This window comes from Lissotriton vulgaris, chromosome 6 (assembly GCF_964263255.1).
Source record: "Lissotriton vulgaris chromosome 6, aLisVul1.2, whole genome shotgun sequence".
Lineage (NCBI taxonomy): Eukaryota > Metazoa > Chordata > Amphibia > Caudata > Salamandridae > Lissotriton > Lissotriton vulgaris.
Window position 1 is genome coordinate 20,652,704 of NC_141694.1, and position 24,251 is coordinate 20,676,954.

The following is a 24,251-nucleotide window of genomic DNA, read 5'->3' on the forward strand; positions in this document are numbered from 1 at the left end:
TGTGCAATTTGAAAGTAGCACTTATTCCGATGTGCTACTCTGTAGTTGCTGACGTTGCAACGTGATTTGTTGATAGTATCCTCGTGTTTGTTTCATTTCCCCCCCTGCTCCAGAGCTCATTACCGAGAGGAATGTCGGTATTACACTGAGGCTTGTCTTCAAGGTGGGGGGGTCGGGTGTCCACTTCGAGCCCCCCCCCCCGGCCCGCCCTGCAGCGGTGTTCACGCTCACCCCACTTCACAGGCAGTGCAGTCTGTACACAGGGCAGACACACACACACTGCAAGGCACGACGCTTCTCTTCAGCAGACACCCTCACCATGTCTCTACTCCCCCCCCCCCCCACCCCCCCTCTGGAAGATCGATGCCCCCCAGCCTCTGGCCACTTGCAGCCCCCGGCCCGCCCTGCAACGGTGTCCATACGCACCCCACATCACAGGAGCGCAGTCTGTACACAGGGCACACACACACTGGAAAGCACGCTGCCCCCCTCCAGCAGACACCTCTTGCTCTCTGCCCCGCCCCCTCCGGAAGATAGCTGCCCCCGGCCTTTGGCCACCTGCAGTCCCAGGTCGTTCTGTGCGCTTCTATCGCTTCTATCGATTGTGAGCTGAGTGAGCTGCTAATGCCCCATTAAGCCCGGAATGTCATTCTTTTGTGCTTCTGTGTCCTTCCCGCCCGCCCCAATAAACAAAGTAAGTCAGACCCCCCCAGGATATAGCAGCTTTTGTAAAAATGCCGCGATTTCTACGAAAAGTGCCGATTTCGCGGGCACTTTTGCAAAAATCGCGGCATTTTCACTAAAGTGCCGATTTCGCGGCAAATCGCGAAATCGCGATATCCTGGAAGGTCTGAGAAAAGTTTAGTTTTTAAGCAACATTTCTGGAATACCTACACATACATAGCTCAGCTCTATTTAGAAGGATCTGTTGTTTTAATGCCAGAAATCAGAGGATAAGTGCACCTGTTGAAACAAAATATTTTGTCTTCTCCGAGTAATATCATAGCACCCTCTTGATAGCTAAAATTTAAAGGGAACTCTTTTCCGGAAAGACAGAAGCAAAGGACATTTTAGAAAATGTTAGGAAGGTAAGCTGTTAGTTTTTAAGAATACTTTAGTATAATGGGGAAAAAGCGTGAGATTCTTCAATATCAGAGAGCTTGAAGCACACTAACAATGCTGGCCAAAAGGAACAGTCACTAGGAAAACCAGCTGCCAAGAGAAATGGCAGATATCGGAGTTATGGATAGACTCAAAAGTGTACCAAAAGAGGAGTGGCCACCAAAAGAAGGAAAACCTTCCTTAGACTCTAGAAGAAATATTTGCCAACACTGAAGGTGAGAGGTGATGCATGCAAATGTACTCCATAGAAGGCTGGATTTGGCTAGATAAAGATTATCAAGAATCATTCCTTCTTAATGGGTTCATGGATCAATCCGCTTCTGCAGTAACCATGAGCAGAAGCTCTTGCGCTTGAAGGTCTACATTAATCTAATGAAAAGCCGTTTTAACTCATTCAGTTTATAAATAAAAGCAGTTGTCAAATATATGTTATGTGGCCGTACTATCGGTACTCAGGAGAAATACTGGCAAATTCAGTGATGGCCGACTGGGGTTTTCGATTGTGCGCCTTGCGCTGGTCAGGAAGCCCGTCCTTCATGCAAAACACATCAGAGACAAATTAATCTGATCATGAAACCATGCCACCCCAGAGCAATCAGAATCAATGTTTGCTTCAATTTAGCAATCACCTTTGGAAACAGAGGAATCTGAGAAAGAGCGCAAACTGCCTTTAATCTGTTTACAAACAGTTTATCAAACAAGCATTTCCCAGGGATCTGATGTCCCGAAACCAGAGAGGGAAGCCCTAGTATTTTCCTTTTCCCTGTGAGCTTTGCCTGTGACTGCGTGGAGTATAGACCGCAGGAAAGGCCGGACCTGCAAGAGTTGTAGGTGAGACTTGGTGGCATTTACAGTGAATCACAAGCTGTGAAGCGATGTTGTGTTTTTTTTAATCTTCACCAGCACCTCCTCAATCTGAGACCCAAACAGGTGTTATGCACTGAAGGGCAGTTTGAGGAGATGCTGTTCAAAGTCTGGCTTAAACTCAGACATATGGAGCCAGACAAGGCATCTAAAAAGGACGCTGGTGTGGACTCCCTCCCCCCCGGGACACGGTGTCCACGGCATCGAGGGCGCAATAGACTGTAGAGTTGAAGATGGTCTTCCCCTCAGGCATTAACATTTCCGACCATTTTCTTAACAGCTTAGGGAGATGCTTCTCCCTAAGTTCGCTCTACGTTGGTAGGGTATGCCCAGACGTGGGTCCCTTGCTCACTTTGCCACTGGATTCAAGCTAGCCTGGCTGATGAAGGGTGTTACCCAGAAACCGGTCCCAGGATGCTTGTTTTCAGTTCAGGGAAGACCTGGCCTGGCAGTTCGGGCAGAACTGTTCCCATGAGGCAAAGGGTCAAGACTGATTTGCATATAGCTGTGTCTGAACTGGGGTGGGGAAGTGAGCTAAAGAATGATGATGGATTTAACCCAGATCTGTGATTGGGGGTGATTGTCAGTGGTCCGTCCATCATCTCCTTGTGTTTGCAGATGCTTCACCAGCTCACAACAAAAAAGGAGCCCCATGGAGTTGGCTATTGGCCAGTGGGTTACTGCTCCTATGTCCACTCTCTTGCCGGTTGCGTCCATCCTACTACTCTACTGGTCAGGCCATGGGGCAAAGGGCGCCCCTGACTCTATGTTTCTTGGACATGGAACCCAGAGGGGCCTCCAAAGCAGAGTCGGTCTCCTTCTCCAAGGCAGAGCCTCTGTGGGTTTAGGCAGTGGTTTCCAGAAATATTCATGGAAAGGGGATAACGAGGGGCTTATCTTGTAGCCTCTGAAGTATGAGGTGCTCTGTATCTTCATAGCTGATCATTGGGGTGGTTCTTGGTGACTGTTTTCATTTCCACAGTGACCGCTGACGAGCCCATAGTGACGCCAAATTTCCTTTTTCCGTCATCAGATGTTTGTGTGACCAATTTTACTTCTTCGATGTTTCAGAGAAAAATGTAATAAATGTTCAAGCAACTGATCTGTTACCTGTCTTTTGGTGTGCTTCCTGGCTCACAGGACTTTGATGAACTGATTCTGAAATTTACATCAATCCAGAGGTACAAGGCTGACATGGTGACCGTAAATTAGCAGCAGGCTTAGCGGATCGCAAAAAGGAAGTCTTTTTTGAGTCTTTGGATGGTACCAATTCCAACTTGCTCGAGACGTCTATTTTGATCTTTTTTGTCTTCTTACGACATGCAACACACATTTCTTTGTACTATGATTTTAATGAGACAAAATATGCTGAACGCATGCTTATCCTAGGCAACACGTTGTTAGAAAAGGTAATGCTTTAAACGTGTTTCTGCCAGCATTTGTCAAAAAAAATAAGAAAAAATTGAAAGTAATAGAGAATAATGGTGAGAAAGATGTTATATAAAGGAAAATCTTCACAGAAATATTGAGTACTAAACTAGAGCTCCAGAAGACTGCCTCATGCAGAAAGGAGGAAGAAAATCAGGGGACATGGTCTCTCCACCTCACGGGTGAGGATCAGGACACTTAATGAAGATAGACCGTAAAGTTTTTTGCACTTTTCAATGATGTTGATTGCAGCTGATTGGCTGCTGTTTAGCATTGTTTTTACTGAGAATTCCTAGCCAGAAAATGGGGGATATTCAACCATGTGAAGACGGGATTTGCAACAATTGAACAGTGACTTTTGCTGCTATGCCATTTGCAACCCTGTGGCTGATACTCTTTCAAAAAACCTTAAACAAAATTGTGTATTTAGATTGTGTTGTGGCCCTGCTAGTCATCAACCGTTCCAACAGAAAAGTACACAAAAAGGTTTTAAATCACAAATACTTAATTTCATGCAGCACTAGTATGCAAATGATTACAGAGGATGTACAATGGAATAAATTACCTTGTTGTCGGTTTTAATTGTAACTTTCAGTTGAGGAAGAACGCGTTCTACTTCCAAATTCCACTCAGCTGCATCTGTGGTAGATTCTAAAATGTCCTCTTGTTTCACAGACTCACCAAACTCCTGCATTGAGAAACAATGAAAACCGAACACCATTAGTTAATGATAATCAGGTGTTTCTTCGCCTGGTGAATAACAAATGGATACAAACATTGTACCTGAAAGGAGTGTTCTTTACTCAGAGGACAGCCGCCATTCTCGTTTAACCTTTAATAAGTTAAGTGAGCACCTCCTGCCCCTGACTCACGAGAACATTCAACTGTCGTCTGAATCCAAGCAGATCTGCGAAACTACACAATGGTTTCATAAATGCTACCGTGGCAAAACGATTATCAAGTTGGGAAGAGCACGTCAATGGGTTGACCTCTTCGGTAATGTTCACACTGCAGCATTAGTAACAATTTTCAATAAACAGCCTAATGTCCATTCTTTATTCACCACAGCTTCTGCCTTTACGTTTCTAATCAATCATAAACTTTGAACAATGCTTGCTTCCCATAAAGCACTGTGCAGATGAGCATTTTTTCAAATGAAAGTCTAGGAATATATATCTAAAATATTGAAAAAGTTGACTAATGAAAACGTATTATGCAAAATGATTGCATTCCAACGCTTAGCCTTTACAGGTAGAAAGATAAGTGTTTTTTCATTGTAGGCATGTTAACTTGGAAAGGTCGAAAACTCTATGAACTAGTCAAATCTCACACAAGCTGCTGCCACCTTACCTCTAGCTCCATCAAAACATATCTTTTCTGACTTTGTCAACTTGGTGAGAACTGAAAGAAATGAAGTATCATAACTTCCAATTGCTTCTCCAAATAACACTGCATGTTGAAACGTGTCAATCCCCAGATGCAACTAATTTAGATCAAATGCAAATCTTGTCTTTGTATCAAGGAATGTAGAACCTAAGACCCTGATTCCTGGCCCAGCACAAATGGAAGCCTGTGTAGGAATCGGAATACTGTGTAAGAATGGCACTCTGAGGCTTTCCCATGACACATTTTTTATCAATTATTTTTACCATTACATTATACTTATTTATTAATTAAGTGCATTTATATTAATATTTAGTTTAAATAATGTGATTTATTATATTCCATGGGCTTTCATTCAAGTACCAAACTCCATTATTTTCTATGGGGTGTGTGCGTCACCAGTGGTTGTCCATGTGTTGTGCTAGACTTACTCCAGCTCTGACCGGAGTACTTTTACGACTATTTTGGATCCCATTTTGGCTGTAATTACTATAGAAGTGCGGTTTGTGAATAGCTATGAGCTTACGTCCCTAACCCCCTCTTCACTCCTCCTTTAACCCTTCCCCTTTATTCGTAAATGTTTCCCATTTCCAACCACTTTGCCCTCCCACATTTACTACGAACACATTTACCTGCATCTGGGGAGACTGCAGTTGAGGTGGAGATCTTTTGACTCTGCACTTGGGTTTGTGAATAGCATTCTGCGCTGTGTTTTGTAGCACTATGAAACATACTTAAAAATACAGTTTACGAATAGCCCCTCAAAGTCTACCATGAGGAGGATGGGAAGTAACAAAGGCTGCCAGGGACACTTTGGGCCTAGGAATTATACTGTACTGCTCAGTGTGTCAAGTGTAAGGTGAATAGCGTAGGTGTAGTATTCAGCTTCTATTATATGATGTAGGGGTTGGGGTCTTGTTGCTTCTTTTTTCGAGATGTGGATCGAAGCCATTAGGGCTCTGTTGTGACAAACACTTGTGTCCATGGCGACAATATGGCAGTGTATTTGCCACCGAGTATACATATACCGTAGAGCTGCAGCGGGAACACCTACACTCTATTCTTCAGTTAATTCCCACAGGTGGGTGTAAATTGTCAAATGAACCCATCTGTCATCAAATGGGGTTCTCTCAACCTGATCCAGTTGGTCAGCCTTTCTAACGCGCTTACGTCTCTAAGCTCCATTTGTTATTGCTATATCATTGAAAAAGTGTCATATTTGTAGTGTTTCAATATACATGTGTTGCCGACAGACAGCAATGCCAAGTTTCTTGGGTCCATTTAGTATAAGCTGCTCTAGTCCAGGTTTTCTCAATAAATTGTGGAACTTGTAGTCATATTTATTCTGTTATAATAGGACTGATCCTGCTCAACCTTTCCCTGACCACCTCGACATTACCAGTAAGGTGGAAACAGGCGATGGTGAAGGTACTTATAAAAAAAACCTAACCTGAATCCAGATAACTGGGGGAAACTATCGACCGGTTTCACTCCTCCCATTAGTCAGTAAAATACTACAGAAACACGTGAACACTGTACTGTCCAACTATCTGGAATCACATGACATTCTGCACAAATCACAGACAGGTTTCCGACCGAACCATGGGACGCAAACAGCACTCCTAACTGTAATAGAGGAATCTAGGAAAGTGCTAGATCTTGGAGAGACAGTGGCAGTTATGCTGCTGGATCTTACGGCCGCTTTTGATACAGTAAACCATAGGATCCTATTAGGCAGACTCAGAGAGATGGGAGTCGTAGGAAAGGCCTTAGCATGGCTTAAGTCCATCCTATCAGATAGAACGTTCCAAGTGTTCGAAGGCATATACACCTCAAGAGCGAGTCCACTCACTTGCGGGGTCCCGCAGGGATCATCCCTAAGCCCCACCCTTTTTAATGTGTACCTGAGACCATTGCCAAGATAGTACAACCTTATGGTGTCAGAATAGTCACATAGGCAGACGACACCCAACTGGTAGTAGCCCTCGAACACCCTAAGGAAAGCTCTATTGACCTAGAGTCTTGCCTGGAGCAGGTAGCCACGTGGATGGACCAATCGTTCCTCAAGCTCAATGGAGACAAAACGGAGCTAATGATCCTCGGAAATAAAGCCGAGACACATTCAAATATAAGTTGGCCAAGCCGCATCGCCCCCCCCCCCCCACCCCCCCATCACTATGTATTGCGCACAAGACGCTCTGGAACACAGGCCCAAAAATAAATCATTCCCTCTTAACTTTTCACCGAGCCTTACGTAATCTAAGATCTGCCAACCTCTTCCAATCCAGTGTACCCAAAACAAGGAGGGCAAGAGCAGGCGGACGCATGTTCTCGTACAATCCCTCCATCTTATGGAACTCTCTCCCACCCAAGCTCAGATCCATTCCTGACTATCTAACTTTCAGGAAACAACTAAAAACAAGGTTATTCCAGAACATGCAGTAAAGACTCCTTCTCCAAGTCCGTCGCTTTGACAGCATTGGGATGCCTATGGGTAGCCATACGCTCAACAAGAATTGATTAATAACTACAAGTCCCAGGGTTCATAGAAAAAAGTATAAACTTTAGCAGCTCAACAAATATGAACCTTAGGAACCTGGCAGCTATGTACAGTCAGTAATATCCTAGGGAAACATTTCTCAAGTCAAATAACCTTTATTTGGTTTGTAATATACAACCATAAAATATGACATAAAACAAATACACAAAACAATACACAACACAAGGTAACAGGATAAAATATAAATAAATTGATAGATCAAATATAGTAAGTATTCGTATCAGGTATAGTTTTACGGGTCCTTACAACACTGTTTACAAAGCTTACAACTGTAAAACAAACAGGTTAAGTTTGAAATGATAGTAGAAAAAGCTGGGCGGGCCGACATTGTTTTGAATTTAAAACAAATTTCTTTAAAAAACGCACTCTAGAGGATTTATCAAACTTACAGAAGAAGCATGTAAGGAAACAGTTACTGATGCACACGGTGCTTGTCCTGCAGACAGCTTTCTGCCCCCGTTGGGGAGACGGGCTAACACCTCACAGGAGTAGATGCAACAGGGAGCTGCATGGGAAAGAGGTGTTACCTCACTCCTGCAGGAAGCCTGTTAGACCTGTCAGCTCTAGGGTGGTCTTTCCCTGTGATTTTTTGCCCTTGCCTCATTTTCTCCCACCTTCTTTTTCTTGGCCCATAGGTCTTCGGGCACCTTTTTCATAGCTAATCTGTGTAAGGGTGCAGGTACTCTCTACTTCAAACACGGCTGCCACTGGCCCCTGCTACTGCAGCGTGGTCCTTTAGTGTAGCACCCTAGCTGCCAGGAGCAGGCTGGATCCCCATAAAATGTTGCAATACCAGCCACCCAGCCCCTGTCCATAGGTAGAGTGGGGAAGCTCCTGGAACCTTCCAGAAGGAAGGCGTACCTGACTTTTCCCGCCTTAGAGAGTGGTCACCTGACCTGGGCATATATAAGCAAGGGAGGGAACTTTTTCTAGTCATGAGGGGCATCATTGACCTGGGGAACCCACGCAGCAGTTTTAGGCGGGAGGGCCTAGCGAGGAACCTATACTACTAGGAGTGACAGGATTTAGGTGCTGCCTCTTAAGCTGGGTGAGGTGTCCTAAGCTAGCCCCCTGATCTGGCCCAGTGGTAGGGAACCCCAGGGTCCATCTGCAGTGACTGAGGAAAAACTCTTCAAGCCTCCAGCTCAACCCCCCCCCCCCCCCCCCACTCAGCAACTTCAAGAAACAAACACCCAAGGGCGCAGAACCATCCAAGCACCAAGAAGATTGCTTGCCTTTGACCAGAGACTGCTGGGGGATCGACCAGGTACTGGACTGTGCTGCCCTGCGCACTCCCTGCCTTCATCTGGGCCCATCTGGCCCTAACTGTTTCCCCCCCCCCCCCCTGACTGAACTGCCTGCAGTCCCTGCTGAACTGTGTTCATAGCGCTATATTCTGTTCCCCTGTCCAGCGCTGCAGGTGAGACTGCCTTCCATCCTGCCAGCATTGACTGCTGACTGACTTGCCAAGCGCTGTGTTAAAGTTCACTGAAATCGACCCCTCGCCCTGCCGGTGTCCAGCGCTGTGAGGCCCCCTGAGCGCTTCCCTGCATTGGCGCCAAGCGCTGAACCTTGTCGCCTTGAGGCGCCTGAGGAGACCGTGTCACCGCAGCTTCAGCGCCACCCACGTGACGCCTCTGAGGCGCTTCCGGCCGTCCTGTGGCCCACTGCCCCATGCGCTGCGTCCAGCGCCGACGTTGAACCCCCTCGGCGGCCCCCGGTGCCAGGAGAGGGCCGCCGCATCAAGTTTGTCAGGCCGCACTGGGCCTGAGGCCTGCCTGGGGCCCCTGTCACGTGAGCGGGAGCGCCACCGCATCATCGGCCGCGCCCCCGTCCAAGCCGCACAGCCATTGGCTGCCCCGAACCAGCCCTTCTCGCAAGGCCGGCACCCGGAGCGGGCCGCGACTCTTCGCGGAGGGGGTCTGGAGCTGAAGGCGCCCCTCCGCCTGGCCCCGCAGTGTGTTTCCTCGTCCCTGGCGCCGGTGCGCTGTGGCAGCGTCTTGCACCGCACCAGGCCGCGGGAAGTCCCTCAACCGGCGGAAGCTTCTCCCGCCGACTCCAGCCGACGCAAGGGCCCGGAGGGCTGAAGGAAGCAGGTAACCCCCCGGGAAGGAGGGCGGAAGGCCGGGTAAGGCCCCGAGGTCGCCCCTCCCCTGGGGGAGAACCGAGAGTGGGCCCCGTTGGCCCCTAATGTGCCTCGAGTGACTGGGAGGCCTGGAGTGGGTGTCGAGGTGTGTCGGGCCCCGAGAACTGTGCATGCCCGGAGAAGTAGGCTATTCAGAGATTAACTGTTTTCGGCCCACTGGATGATAAGAGCGTCTAGGCCATTGACTAGTGACTGTCGTGGGCTGCCGTACTGCTCATGCCTGTTTATATGTCATCAAGCCTGCTGAGAAGAGGGCTAGCTACTTCCCTGTACTGAATTTGTTGCAGGGGCGGGTTTCTACAGTTCCTGATGGGGCCAAACTGTGATACTTATTGATTCATTCTAATGGTATTCTGATGATCTGATTCTGGGTCGCAAAACGATCAGTATTCACAAGGAGAAAGGCTTGGGTCTGTTTCCTACAGGTTAAACTAGAATCTATAAAATTACCTTTTTGCCTGCTGAGTAGCATACCGCAACAGGCTGTGTTCTTTGAAGTTATCTGTTGTACTGAAAGTACTTGATGAAATGTTTTATCACTTTCAATGAAGTGCAATTTAGAAGGCGTCCATAAGAGGTTTAATGTGTTACTTTAATGCAATGCTATGGCCGCTTCTTGTAGGATCCTCCAGGTTTATGAAAGTACCCTCTTTGCCTGCTGAAGAGTATGATGCGACAGGCTGTGTTATTTAATGTTTCACTGCTCAGATGAGCTGGTTATTATTTTAATGACAAGTCTTACTGTCACTGCCTGATGAAATGTGTAAATGAAATACTAATGATTTGCTAAATGCATTACTTGCTTGATCCAAAGTCTATATAAAAGATCTTGATTTTTAAACACAACTACTGGTGTGGTCTCCATTATTGTACCCACTCCGTGTCTCAGTGGATGAGTGTGTTAAGTAGCTGCTTTACACGCAAGCCCCTGGCTGCCTTCCTGCTCGAGCCATGCTACCCCCTGGAGAGCTGGCGGTCCCAGTTCTTACAAAGCCACATGGGTGTTGTTCAAAAAACGCAAGCTTCAAAGGCGAAGCCACCTTTAAAAGGCAAATGGGTAACACTTAGAAGAGGGAGATATGCTGGCACTTGGGACTGGAGGGGAGAAGCCAGTTGTCAAACTGGTTTTTCCATGGACATGGAGGCCTTTGATAGCCACATCTCTAGAAGTGGGCAAAGAAGCTCAGAGTGTTGAGAGAGGGGTTGCGCCACTGGCAGGGCGGCTTCAGAGATAAGGGCTGTGCAACAAGGATTAAAATAAGTACTAGGGAAGGCTCGCCGGAGGTCCACTCTCCAATCAGTATTGTGGTGAAAAACACTGGGTTGCAGTGTATATTTGGGCAGAAGTTGTGTCCGCTTCAGAAGTGTCAAGCACCCACCTCTGGCTCTAGTTGTCAGGTCGATTACAGCTGAGCCAGCGGGAGACTGCCACTGGAGCCCTCCTGCAGCCCGGCTGGTGTGAGGCTCCCTGGTGTAGGCCGCCCACCTTTTGGGGTAACCATCTCGCCGATCGGAGGTAGACCAGGGTTGTCTGGGTCTGGAGGCCAGGGAGACCCAGGGGAAGACTCACCCCAGTCTGCTGAGGTAGGAAAGGGTGGAGATCGGTCAGCCTCACTGCAGGCCCCTCGTGATGGGTGTCCACGGCCTCGCTGTGTGCTTACCAGCCAACAGAACTGCCGTGGAGAGTGGAGGAGGCGATTGCCAGCGTCCGTACGGCATTCTGTGGCAAAGATGGCGACGGATAGTTCATTTTCCTGCACGCCCCTCGGGAACTCTTAGGGAGTACGCCCTCCATCTTCAGCGGCTAGCTACTGCCCCCGTTCATAGCATTATTGTGCCCCATATTTTAGAAATAACAGGAGTAGAAGCTTTTTCTGCTTTCTCAGGCACAGGATACAGGCTAAAAGAATGTATATGTGCTTTAGGGATTAAATTCCACATTATGCACAGCATCTTCAATTCAACTCTACTTTCCTCATCAGACATGTGATCTTCTACACTGGATCACTACAAGTTCTTAATATCATAAGCAGAAAAGGCAGATTCATAGAATTTAATAGTTTATTCCAGAGCAGGTTCAGATCAACCAGATAAAAAAATTGACAGTTAGTCCAGAAAACAGACACATCTTTAAACTGCATTGCGTATAGAGATTTCATGAGCAAGCTACTTCTTCCTTTCTTACAGAAAAGCTCCCAACAACCACCTTCAGTATGCCACTAAATAACTTTAGAAAATTCACTGCTTCAACACAACATAGATGGTGACAACATCGCAACTGTCTTGTCGTCATGCATTGGAGCTCAGTACCCCAAACAAACTAAGGCAGTGAACCACACATGAACGTCCTCAATACTACACACTATAGGCAATGTATTCCAATAAGGATACTTACTCAATCAGGCCATCTTGTACTGTACTTGCTATTTACTTAATATATAAACATAATCAAACCACTATATTAAAACCGTAGTTCACTTACCGATTTGTGTGTTTGCGCTTTTAAAACATTCAGGTCAATGTAGTTTTCATCATCATTGTCTGTGTCTTCTCCCTTAAAAATAAAAAATGTTTCTTTAAGATAAATGTCAAGTGAACAACAGATGTACACATTTTGAAACATAATTTTCTGTTTTCCGACTTGAAATAATGGCGTGCATCAGGTGGCTGCACGTTGCCTTTTCACACTCTCAATGACTTGTCATTTCTTAAGGGAGAGAGCCTTTAGAAGGTTTCTAATCCTGGATGGCAAATTGATTTAGAACCTTACTTCCTTGAATACAGTACGGCGTATACTGCGGTTCCTCATTATTAAGATGATGTTATTGTATAATAGCTACAGAGTGAAACAGAGCTAGTGTGTGCGAGTGTCTTAGAGAGCATGAGCGAGCTAGATAGTGAGGCAGAAAGTGAAGCAGAGGATGAAGTAGACACAGGGTTAGGTAAAGGTTGAGAGTAAGGCAGAGCTAGAGAATAAAGCGGAGGTGGAGGGCCAGATACAATTTGAGACACAGATTTAGAGATGGAAATATTAAGAGGCCAAGACTATTATTTTTTCACTTCTTCTCTTCTTCTGAGATTCAGAGAGATATGGAAATAGGAAGAAGGAAACTGAGGGAGAAAGAAAGAAAGAAGTGGAGAAATTGAGATTGAGAGAAAGTGAGATACTGAATGGGTTAGAAACATAGGAAAGATGGAAAGAGTGAAACACAAATTGCGATTAAGAGTGAACGATAAAGAAAGAATGTGAAAGATTTAGCAATGTCGAGGAAAGACTGGGAGATATTGCAAAAAACAAAGCAATACAGAGAGAGATGGTTATTCTACACAATTCGCTCATGGGTGAAGTACATTATTCCTAGCTTACGTAAAAATCTGAGTCCTTACACTTACAAATGTGGTGACATCTTCAACATTTTTCAAGGCCTGTGCAGGTCAATCAGTATATGTACTGCAGTCGGCATGAAGGGCCAGGGAGTGGTCTGCTCACTGCAGGAACATGGGGATCTGAAAGCCAATAATTCAAACTACTGCAAAGCACTCGCAGCCTTCCATCCTTCCAAGGTCAGAAAACTTAGCGCCATTAAATGAGGTAATATTAACAACCGTTGTTAAAGTCTTCAGTGCTTATAAACATCAGAAGCACATATAAATGACAATTATGATGTTACTGACAATAGATCATTCATTTACCGCTAGGTCACCTTCCACTTTGTCAAGCAACAACTCTGCATCATCCTCCATTATGGTTTCTTCTTCCAGTTCTTCTGCGGGGTAAGATGGCCTGAAAGAGGTACATTTTCAGAAATAATTAAAAAGTGGTTTAAAAATAGTACCTAACTTTAAGAAGCTGGAGCTAAAGAGATGCTCCTGCCTTTCTGTGGAACAATGTGCAGTCTTTGCCAGGGGATTCTTTATTCATTTATTTATACTAATCTTAGATATTCACGGTTAGTGCTTGCAGGGAGGGAGGCGATTGGCCCTGGTGCACGTGAAAAGAGCCACCAGTTCAAAGTGTGTCTTGGGATTCTGGAGCCGTGCTTGACATGTGTCCGGAGGGAGGGTCCTTCATTGAGTTTCATTGTTAGAGCCATGGTGTTGAGGGCACTGAGAGTCTGCTGTTTATGGTTGGATAAGCAAGCTTTTTATTTCAGGTAGGTAATGTCTGATTGATTCAGTCTCACCCAGAGGCATCCACCATTTTGTGATAGCGATGTGAGGTCAGCCTCAATAACTGCCTCCATTACTGCGAGCGAGTCCTGGATAAAATCATGTAGCCATTTAAAAGGTAACAATTTACAGCTATTATAATGCTCTCAGTATGTTACCTTTCCGCAAATGCAAACATAAATACAGAAGCAAAAAAGAAAATCAGTCTGGCCTTTCACATAGATATAGTACCTCAAGCAATCACTAAAAGTTCCTCTCATATTAGACGCAACTGCTATAGAAGTCTATTGCGAAGCTACAATATTGTGACGTTAGTTAATGCCCCTCTTGAGTTAGAGGCAGCTGCTTCAAATAGTGTTGATGAAAACAAGGTAGGGTGCATCATCAGAAAAATGCAGACTATGCCTTGATCACACAATCTGTATATCTTATTTTTGAGAGGGAGGCTGTAACAGTACATCACTCCTGGCCCAACGTACCAAAGACTCCTGTGCCACAGTGAGTAACCTGTCGGAGAGGGGGCATCTCTGTCTTATGCCTCTCACTAGTTTAAACCAAAAGGCCGTTTAGTTAAGACTGTTGCACGGGCAGAAACGTTTGCCTGGAATCCACATAATGAGACACGGGCAGGGATAAGGATGCCAGTTCCAGCAGATGACCTCACAGTCATCAGTCTCATCCTGGTGCCACCCAGCGCCTTCATAGTAGTACAACAGTGCTTCATAATGCACAGCTTTACTTAGAGGCAAGGAGTTGTGTGTCTCTCACTTTAATAGACTGAACCTCTGTTTGGCCAATGTCTGTCAAGGAGGCTCAAGTTCCACAGTTCCATATCATCTCAAGGAACCCAGACTTTGTGTGTTGTTGTGTTAATCAAGGTGGAGGAGGGGGTACTCCTGGCACGTCCAGAATGTAGAGTTAAGGGTAGACCAGTCTTCTGTCACCCTCCCGAATGTGTGTTATCACAACTCTTTCCCTAGAGTCCCAGAACCACGGCCTCTCCTTCCTTTGCCCATCCTCTGAGGTCCCAGGAGCACCTTCACCGTCCTGCTGGTGGGTGCCAGTCTCCAGACACAGGACCCCACTTCAGACTCCACTTCAGTCTCAGTCCTCCTTCAAATGAATGCTTGTGCGACTCATAGCACATTATACAGTGTCAATACTCAGAACAATCAAAAGACCAGAAGCATTGACATCTAAGACTTTTTTCAACACACACTCCTACGTAGATTTCCTTTTTCTCTCATTAACAATTGCCATATCCACTCATTGAGCAGCATTGCGTTATAACCACATTTATAGTTTATATGCACTTTGAAATCCACAAGTAAAATCACACATGGGAGGGCAAGCCAGGACACAGTTGCATGCACTGTTCTGCAGTGCTTGACTTACTACATCATTTATACTAATATGAACAAAATTCCCCATGACATAACAGATTTACTTATACAATATATAAAGTAAGAGTCTTACTTATTCCAGCTGAAATGTATATGCTTCAATGCTTCTTCTGCTAAGCAATCAAGAACATAGCATACTTGTTCCCCATAGCCTGCCTTTAACTTTGAAGGAGGAAAATCAACAGCCACGCCCTAAAACATTAAACAAAAATTAGGTTTTGTATCATTTGTTCTAGTTTATGGAGCTGGTGTTTGTTTTTTAATCATTTATTTTGATTACTCTGGTTAGTTTGGCCAAAAGAAGGCAATGACTAAAACAGGTTCCCAACTTTAATAAAATACAGTAGATTAGAAAGTTCACTGTGTTCTCTCTTAAGGTTAAATTAAGGTTCAGGTTAGATTGTAGCTTACCCCCAAACTGAAAGTGAGCTAGAGAACAGACAAAAGGATGTACACATGTATTTTGTGGTTCCAAATTCTGTATTTTGCAAAATTACTGGGTTTGCAACTGAAAAAATAAATATTTACTGTTCACAAAAGTCCATTTGAGAGTCTGACGTTTAAACAGACTTTTGTAACCCTTTCTGAATCATTAACCGAAGAGTGTGTCCCTTAAATGGAAAATCCACATTCAGAAAAGAATACATGTATTCCAGATCCCAAGGTTATTTCCCATAACTCATTATGAAGCAATAATTCTGACCTCCTGGTCAAGAGACCTGCTGTCTCCCCCAGCAGCTTCGCTGTTGTGCCGCTGACGCTGAGAGGTGTTATAGGTGTTCGAGACCCTCCTCCATCAGCAGGCACCTGTCTGCGCCTCATGTAATGAAATTAAATGTTAATTTACAACGCACGCTAATACCCAGAGGTGTCTCGCGCGGTGGCTCTTTGTGATCTAGCATAAGCCTGTTCAGGGAGTTCGGTAAGTGAGGCTGGGCTAGTTGTTAAACAGCTGAGTTTTTAAGGCTTTAAGAAAAGTCAGGAGATGGTTTTCTGTTTTTAATGCTATTGGAAGTGAGTTCCACAATTGAGCTGTGCCTGCAATGAAACTTCACCCTCTCCAAGAGGCCATTTGGGCCCTGGGAATTATGATGTTTGCGGATGTTGTGGAGCAAAGCTGCCTCCCTGGAAGATACCACTTGAACTTGTTTGACAATAAGTCAGGGCCGAGACCATGAAGTGCCTCAACAATGCAGAGAGCCTTAAATTCGATTCTTATTTTAACAGGTAACCAACTCAAGCTTGGTAATGCATGAGCCACTGATTGGTGTTTCAGGGTATCAGTCAGCAGACGAGTTGCTGCATTTTGGAGGACTTGCATTTAGTTGAGGAAGCGTGCCTGTATGTTAAGGAACAACCCCCAGCAATGATCTATTCTAGATAATAGAAGCGCTGTTACCACCGCTTTCTGGAGCTCAAGTGGAATAAAGGGAAGGATTTTTCTGATGGTTTTGATCATGAAGGAACAGGTGGCGGTAATGGTGTTGGTTTGCCCCTCGAAGGATAGCTTGGAATCAAAGTAAACTCCGAGGTTTTCACCTTAGAGACGGGGTGGGGATTTCACCAATTTCCTGTGGCCACCAGCCTTATTGCCAGAAAGAGGTGTCACGACCAAATAGAAGCACCTTAGTTTTCCCTGTGTTTAGCTTGAGGCAGTGTTGGGACATCCAATTTCCGATTTTGCGTAGACACTCTTGGAATCTCTGTGCAATGTCCGTAGGGTCTCCAGAGAACGACACCACAATTTGTGTGTCGACGGCATAAGACACCGTTTTGAACCCAAAGGACTTTATGAGCAAACAGTGAGGGGTGACATACAGGTTGAAAAGTGGTAGGCTCAGTGAAGAGTGCTGTGGGACCCCGCAGGGCAAGGGGAACCAGGACGAGCTATGCCCGTCAAGCTCCACCTGTTGTTCTTTGTCAGAGAGAAAAGACTTCAGAAGCACCCGAGCCTTGCCCCTGATCCCAACCGAAAAGAGACGGCAACAAGCCAGTTGTGGTCAACCATATCAAAGGCCACCGAGAGGTCCAGAAGGATGAGAGCGGACTTCCCACCTTCATCCAGAGCCTCTCTCATTTCTTCTGACACAGTGATCAGGGCCAGCACGGTACTATGTTGACTTGTAAAGTCATATGACGCACCGTCTAATATCTTGGTATCCTCCATGAACTTGGTAAGTTCTTTTTTCATGACCTTCTCAATGATCTTAGCAGGCAGGGGCAAACGAGAGATAGGCCTGTAGCTATTCGCATCTAAAGTATCCAGGTTTGGTTTTTTCAACAGCGGAAGAAAAGATGCCTTCTTCCAGGCGATCCAAAAGTATGCAACCGAAGTATCCGGTTGAAAATACCTGTAAGGTAGGGGGTCATGGCCTATGGGACCATGTGGAGAATTTTAGGGGGCAAGAGCCCCAAGGTGACCCTGATCATGTCTGACTAAGCATAGTCCTCACCTGCATTTCAGAGTTGGTGCTAACGTTGTCAAGGCAGGGGATAGTGTCTGCTGAAAGGCCCTCGTAGCTTGAAACTTCCATCGTAGAGGTGGGGGTCCTTTGGGTTACTCTCCTATTACTCCCTGAGTGGAAATGAAGGAGTCCAAGACTGCTATGACTTTAGCTTGAAAGGCAAGCACTAACTGGTTACAAAAGTCTTGTTTACTCCTATATTTTTCTGGGTGGGGAGTTTCTGCACCCTGGCGAAAAGTTCTTTGGTGAAGTTAAGGGAGGCACTTTTGGTGGAATAGTATTGTTTTTTAGTAGTTCGGAATTTTTGTTCTATAGTCGGCAATGGCTTTTTTGTACTTGGCCTTGTCCTCGGTTTTGTAATGCAAGCACCACTTCCTTTCCAGCCTTCAGCAGACGTGCTTCTGTTGTCTCAGGCTATCATCAAACTATGGCTCGGAGGGAGCAGTCCTTTTAATAATTGTAGATTTCAAGGGCGCTATGTAGTAAGATTATTGGGGATCCAATTATGGTACATTTTTGTAGCCTCATCCAAGTTCACTGGCAGACCCGGTCTGGAGTGGTCCAGGTTTCGCGTAAGGATTTCTGAGGTGATTTTGTGCCATGGGCACTTTACTAGTTTGGATGGGAGAGGGGGCCCCAACTCCAATGTTGCTACTGGACAAATGTTGAACAGCCCAGCTGAATGATCAACCACGTTAGAGGGATGAAAGAGGAGAATTTCAGATATGGATAGGAAAAAATGCAGTCTAATGCTAGCCGGCCGTATGGGTGGGGCTGTCAACTAATTGGTCCAATCCCACGCTTCCCATAAGATTAATGAAGGCGACTGCATCTTTAGATGCAGAGTTTTCTAGATGAAGGTTAAAGTCCCCAAAGACGGTAAAGTCTGGAAAAAGGACTTTAATCTCCGACTGCTATTGTGTAGGAAGGTGGCACTAGGACCAGGGGGTCTGAAAAGCAGTACTCCATTAAAGGAGGTCAAGTTGATTTTGAAGACCAAAGCTTCGCTATTATTGGAGGCCGGAAGGGCCTTGCAGGAAACTTTCAGATGTCCCTGGGAGATAATAGCTACACCTCCGCTCTTTTTTAGGAGCGTTCTAGTTTTGAGATGTTGAAGCCCGGGGTTGTGGCCATGATAAGATATGGATCCGAACCGGCGTCTGCCCAGGTTTCTGTGACGATCGCCAGGCTCAGACTCTGGGATTCTATAAATTCGGAGAGTGCCGCATCATTTTTTATCAGTGACCTTGCATTGAAAAGTGCTGCTTTAAAAGGCATTCAACAAAAGAAGGTATTGGGTCCTGTCACTGACCAGCCTGGACCTCAACAATCGCTAAACAGAACAACGTGGCTAATCAGGTTTGTTTTGTAAATAGTTAGGAAACACTCAGCCGATTTGTACTGCGTGAACCACGCATTTGTTTTACAAAAGATTTATTTTCATTTTTAATTTAGTTTCATTGATTTCTCCGTATGTCTTCAAAGGCATGTTTGTCAAACCAGTTGAATCAACAACAGACAATTATGTGCGCAATATATACAAGTGTAGAAAATGTTCACAGTAGATACTCAAAGTTCAAGACACCAACAAGCAAATTATTACATACAATACACATTGGAACATAAAGAGCATTCCACAAAAAGAACCAGTCCTTTAGATTGTATACCAATGGACAGGCGGAAACAGGAATACAATGAAACTGCCTGCCTGTCTCATAAAACCTGTGATTAGGTGTTTTTAGGATTGTCAGCTAGGGCCAACGACATTGGTATTAATTATTCCCTGGCTGCACCCTTCTTCATGGTCACAGGCTGGGGGTCAACGCGTTTCGAACCGTAGATTGTTAAGAGGTTCTCCTCAGGACGTGGACTGGGTGAATTCTTCACTGCAAAAAGCGCGCAGGAGCTGCGGGGATGAAGTTAAACTTCACACAGTGAGAATATTCTGCACCACTGTGTGAAGTTAATCTTCATCCCCGCAGCTCCTGCGCGCTTTTTGGGGACCACGGGTCTAGTCAGCTCTCCCCTGCCACTCACAGAGATTGTGGGCATGGGAATGGCAAAACACAAGGGGGCAAGAGGCCTCCTTCAGACAAACCCAATGTAAATTAAGGCAGTACTCAGCCCTAGAGCCTGGAAATGTTCTCCTGGCTTTAATTAAAGAAAACTGTTCCTGTTTTGCCAAACGACTATTGTCTTCTGTTTCAATAAGGAATTCGATCCTGAGCCACAGTGGGGTGTCAGCTCTTGTGAGCGTGAGATTCTTGCACTGCAACGACATGTTTTGTTGTTTCTTATGTGAAATCAATTTTAAAAACGTCTATCCAGAGAATCAGAAGAACGAATAAAGTAGAGAGATCAGCATAGCCAGGAAAGAACTGGGATTTTTTTTTTACAGTTATTAGGATATTGTCTGAATATTTAAAGGGTTTCAAAGATACTATGCTAGTAGGAACTCCTTCAATCAGCAGGAGGATCTGATGTCAATGGTAAGGACCTACAAGGCTGAGAGAAAAAAGCAAGCGAGACAAGCAGCACCCTTATCTCGCGCCTCGTTTTTATTTCAACAGTATAGGACAAAAAGCCGCCACAATCAATTTATGAAACCAGTATCTTTTATAACATTTGACTTTGGTCATAAAATGTTGCCCTAGACACAACTGTACAGTACCTCAACCATGTACAGAAATCTGTCAAGGGAAAACAGTGGTGTGAAATAATTAGTGCTTAACTTCGAATAAATACATCTGTGCAAACCACTGTTTGTACAAGAAGCAATTTAAAACCCCAATTTGTAATCTGCGAACTAGGTAGTAAAACAGTAAGCCACGTGGTACTTACAAACGAGCGCAGCTCCGACAGTATGCTCGAAATGGTTGCATTTGGGTCATCATATTCTTGTGGTTGCTCTAAATTATGCCCTGCTTTGTTAATCATCCAAGCAGCGAGGGCGCTAAACATGAAAAATTGCTCTCCAGGGTTTGTCGGCAAAGCAAAGTAGTGTCTGTTGAAAGAAAATCTTTATTACAATGGTTTCACATATATGAACATTAAGAAACAAATGTTTTAAAGATGGAATGAGCAAATATATTAGGAAACTGAACAATTTGTAGATCCATCCTCTCGTCCACTCGGTCTCGTGGTCATTTTAGATCTAGCAGATCTATAGATACATACATGAGAGCACTATACAATGGTCAGAATTCTGCCATCCTGCCACTAGGCGCTGCTCCCGAAGGCCCTCTGGACTCCAGCCTTGATCTCTAAATAGGATATTAAACCCTTCTACCCCTGGCCTTTGACAGATACACTTTGTATTCCAGTCCAGGTTTCCACTCTATTATCCTGATGCATCACAGTCCTTTTAAGTTCAGTCTGGCTTCAGACCCTTCCTGCATCACTAAAGTACACTGCCACAGCAATAATCAAAAATCATCAAGAAACTGGAGTCAGACAGTGCCCCTGGCCCACATGGAACCTGGGAAGCTCCCTCTAAACACAACACCCTACGCTGGGCTAACTTCCTGGCAGAAGGCTCTTCGCCAAGTAACTATTGTTTGATTGCCCAACTGGAGCATTTTTGAACTTTGCTTCTTTAAGACCTAGAAGCATGGGTGTCCGACACAAGGAGACTCCAGATGAATCAGACAGGATTTACGAAGAAGCAAGACACGCTAACAAACCTCATGGCAGTAAGTCTCCTTCTCAGCAGAGCAAAGGACACTGGTACACCACGAAATATGGGCTTTGTGGACTTTAAGGCAGCGTTTGACCGTGCTCCATGCAACAAACTATGGGCAAAGCTTCAGCAGTGGGGAATGCCAGCCAACTTATCAGACTGCTTTACTCAGACATTTGGGTCAAGATCAAGAGTTGTGTTTTAACTGATATACATAGATATATATATTCCCTTTTTTTTTTTTTTTACATTGGCCCCTTATTGACTGTATGCCCCACTTCCTCTTACTATTTTTATACACAGCATAATTGGAACTTAGTTATTTGCTGCTTCTGAATTAATCTACCTTATAGGATATTTGTACTTTTATTTAGAGGAATTTAGAAGCAGCACTTACGTTTGTCCCTTGCTTGCTAGGCTCCACCTAAGGTATTAGATGTATGCTGACATTAGTTATCGACTAAACAAAGCCCCAACCATGAACCATTAAAAAGCTACAGCAATCGTTTTTTGAACATAACTTTATAAACAGGTTTTTCTACTCAGCATTTAATGCACAGCACCTGATGAAACATGTGATAGCAAATCTAGAACAAGAATTGACTATTATGCTCGGAAAGACTCATACTCATAATGAAGACTCACAATCAGTTCAGTTCAAAGCTTTATTTCGATAAACACGTGATATCATAAAAGCACATTCAAAAGATAAAAAAAAGCCCACAATTCATAGGTCTTTACATTTTGCAGAATTAGTTACAGTAAAAACATCCATATTACAATAAATAAGTTAAGAAACATATTAAACAATAGCAGCTTTGTGAAAGTAAAAATTAGGAAAATTTGATTAAAAACTGAGTCATCTCAAAGATTTTGCTCTGATTACCCAGGCCCAGCTCAAAAATTTAGCAACCCCACAAACTAGACATGTGCTGGTATCGGTCTTTAGAATTCTCAAAGCTACGGAATGATTCCTGGTACCGAGCAGTAAACATGTAGGACTCACAATCACAATTCAGGTTGGCATATCAGATTTTCTCTCGATTGGTTGTGAAACGCTAAGGAGTGCTCTTTGACCCGTGCTCTAGGAGGTGCATATAGCACTTCGTCTCATCTCCATACAAGGCGAATCATAGTTTGTCATCTCTGACCTGTGCGTTACAGAAGACACAATAATCCTTTAGGCTACCGTAGGAATCAAAACTCCATCTCCTTTTAGTTGCAACACCTTAGTTCTCGTTTTATGGGTTCTAGGAGCTACATCCAGGGTTGTATATAGTTACAACGAATTCCGTTGCAAAGCATGCCTTTTCCACGCATGCATTACAACGGAATGCTTTTTGAATGCACAACCTTTACCACGAATATTCCTTTACCACAAATACCTTTACAACGATGTTCTTTGTAAATGTATGCTTGGTAAGGGAATACTCTTGGTAAACGTTATACCCCTTGCGTGACTCCCCATCCCCAATCCTTAGATTTACCCCTGCCCACTGACGAAGGCAAGTGCTGAAACGCGTCTGTTCATTATTTTTGTTGTGCAATAAACCAAATTAGGTTTAACCTACTGAGAGTGCTGGTTTGTCAAAGTCCTTTTACAGTGGAGCGAAGTGTATATAAATATATACTTTTTTTTTTTATAATACTAAAATTCCCCTTACCTCTTCACGTCATCTCCTCTCCATCTTCCGTGGTGACGTCATAAAGGGAAACCGGAAGTTTCTTTCCGTTTTCTCTTAAACGACGCTGATTGCGTGTACTTCGCGAAGTGACTTCAGGCGAGTTTCTATTTTTTGGAGGAGACCCCCCGAAGCCCCTTTTTTTCCCTGCCTTTGGGGGGGGGGGGGGGGGGGGGGGACCCCCAATCCCCCCTTTTCTAATTTGTCCCTTTACCACACATGCCTTTACTAGGTATCTCGTAGTAAATGTATGCGTGGTAAAGGTTTTCGTGGTAGCCAATGCATGAGTTGTAATGCATGCGTGGTTAAGCCTTTCGTGGAAACGGCTGCGTTGTAGTGGCCGTTTCCCGCTACATCCCTGCTAGCTGTCACTCATCAGGGGTTAAATTAACACATATGGGCACCTATCACTGCATTACCACACAAACTAAATATCACGCAAAAGCCCCTCACCCTGCAGTCCCTCGTGATTTTTCAGCACAAGTCAAATCCCAGAGCACGGATCCGATGCTCAGTCTTCTTACCGTATTTAGCGGAGGCTGCTGTAACTTTCTTGGGCTCGGGAAAGTGGTTGTCTACAATTCCAGGTGCTCCCTAAGACTCTAGCCCCCATCTCCCACCTGTCTGGCAGTGGCTCCAACCACCAGTAAACACAACTTGACTTGACTTTGCAGTCTCGATCCGGAGACCGATAGAAAACAGCTGTTCTGCACGGTGAAACAAACCTGTTTAGAGCTCCAGCTGTGCTCAGATTGTGTATTTCATGTTTCATTTGCTGAACGCGAGATAAGCAAGTAGAGGCCCTCCAATCAGTCCTCATGATGAGTCTTGCTGCCTAGTTGTATTATGCCACTTGTGTGTGTCCCTTCAGGCTGCCTCTTCATGCATTAAGTAAAACAAACAAAAAATAAAAAGGCACATTGTATGTTTTTCACCAGCAGATAAAAATTTTATATTGAGGAGCGCGATAGGCCCCACTCATCTCAGAGTTCAGGCTCACCCACTCCTAGCCCACCCAGAAGGTATCTGTAGAAGTGACTAGGGTGACCAACTGGCATGGGTGCAAATTCAGAACAGTGAGTGTAAAAATTGAGGACACTGGGTCGAAATTCAGGACAAAAAAGGTACATAAATAAGGTACAAAATAAGTTTATATTAGGCTGAGACAAACATGCACTTCATGCATTTTCGGTATGTGTGCAGCTTCGAGCAATTGCGCAAGTCTTTTGTGGTATTTCAAATGATCATATTCTATTTATATGGTTACTGCACTGGGTTGTCCAGTCTGATATTTTGTTTACAGTTCATGGTCCTGAGCAGGCATGTTTGGTGAGAGAAGTTGTCAGGAA

At 44.7% G+C, this 24,251-nt stretch overlaps 1 protein-coding gene across 1 annotated transcript in view; it reads right to left on the minus strand.

The window, feature by feature from the left end:
* Nucleotides 1–24,251, minus strand: part of IFT57 (intraflagellar transport 57) — a 94,536-nt gene that overhangs the window by 58,638 nt on the left and 11,647 nt on the right. The window contains exons 2-6 of the mRNA XM_086925854.1: nucleotides 20,383–20,545; nucleotides 15,150–15,268; nucleotides 13,197–13,287; nucleotides 11,986–12,057; nucleotides 3,980–4,102 (exon numbers count right to left, since the gene is read on the minus strand). Of these exons, the coding sequence (XP_086781980.1) occupies nucleotides 3,980–4,102; nucleotides 11,986–12,057; nucleotides 13,197–13,287; nucleotides 15,150–15,268; nucleotides 20,383–20,545 (568 nt within the window). The remainder of the gene's footprint in view (nucleotides 1–3,979; nucleotides 4,103–11,985; nucleotides 12,058–13,196; nucleotides 13,288–15,149; nucleotides 15,269–20,382; nucleotides 20,546–24,251) is intronic.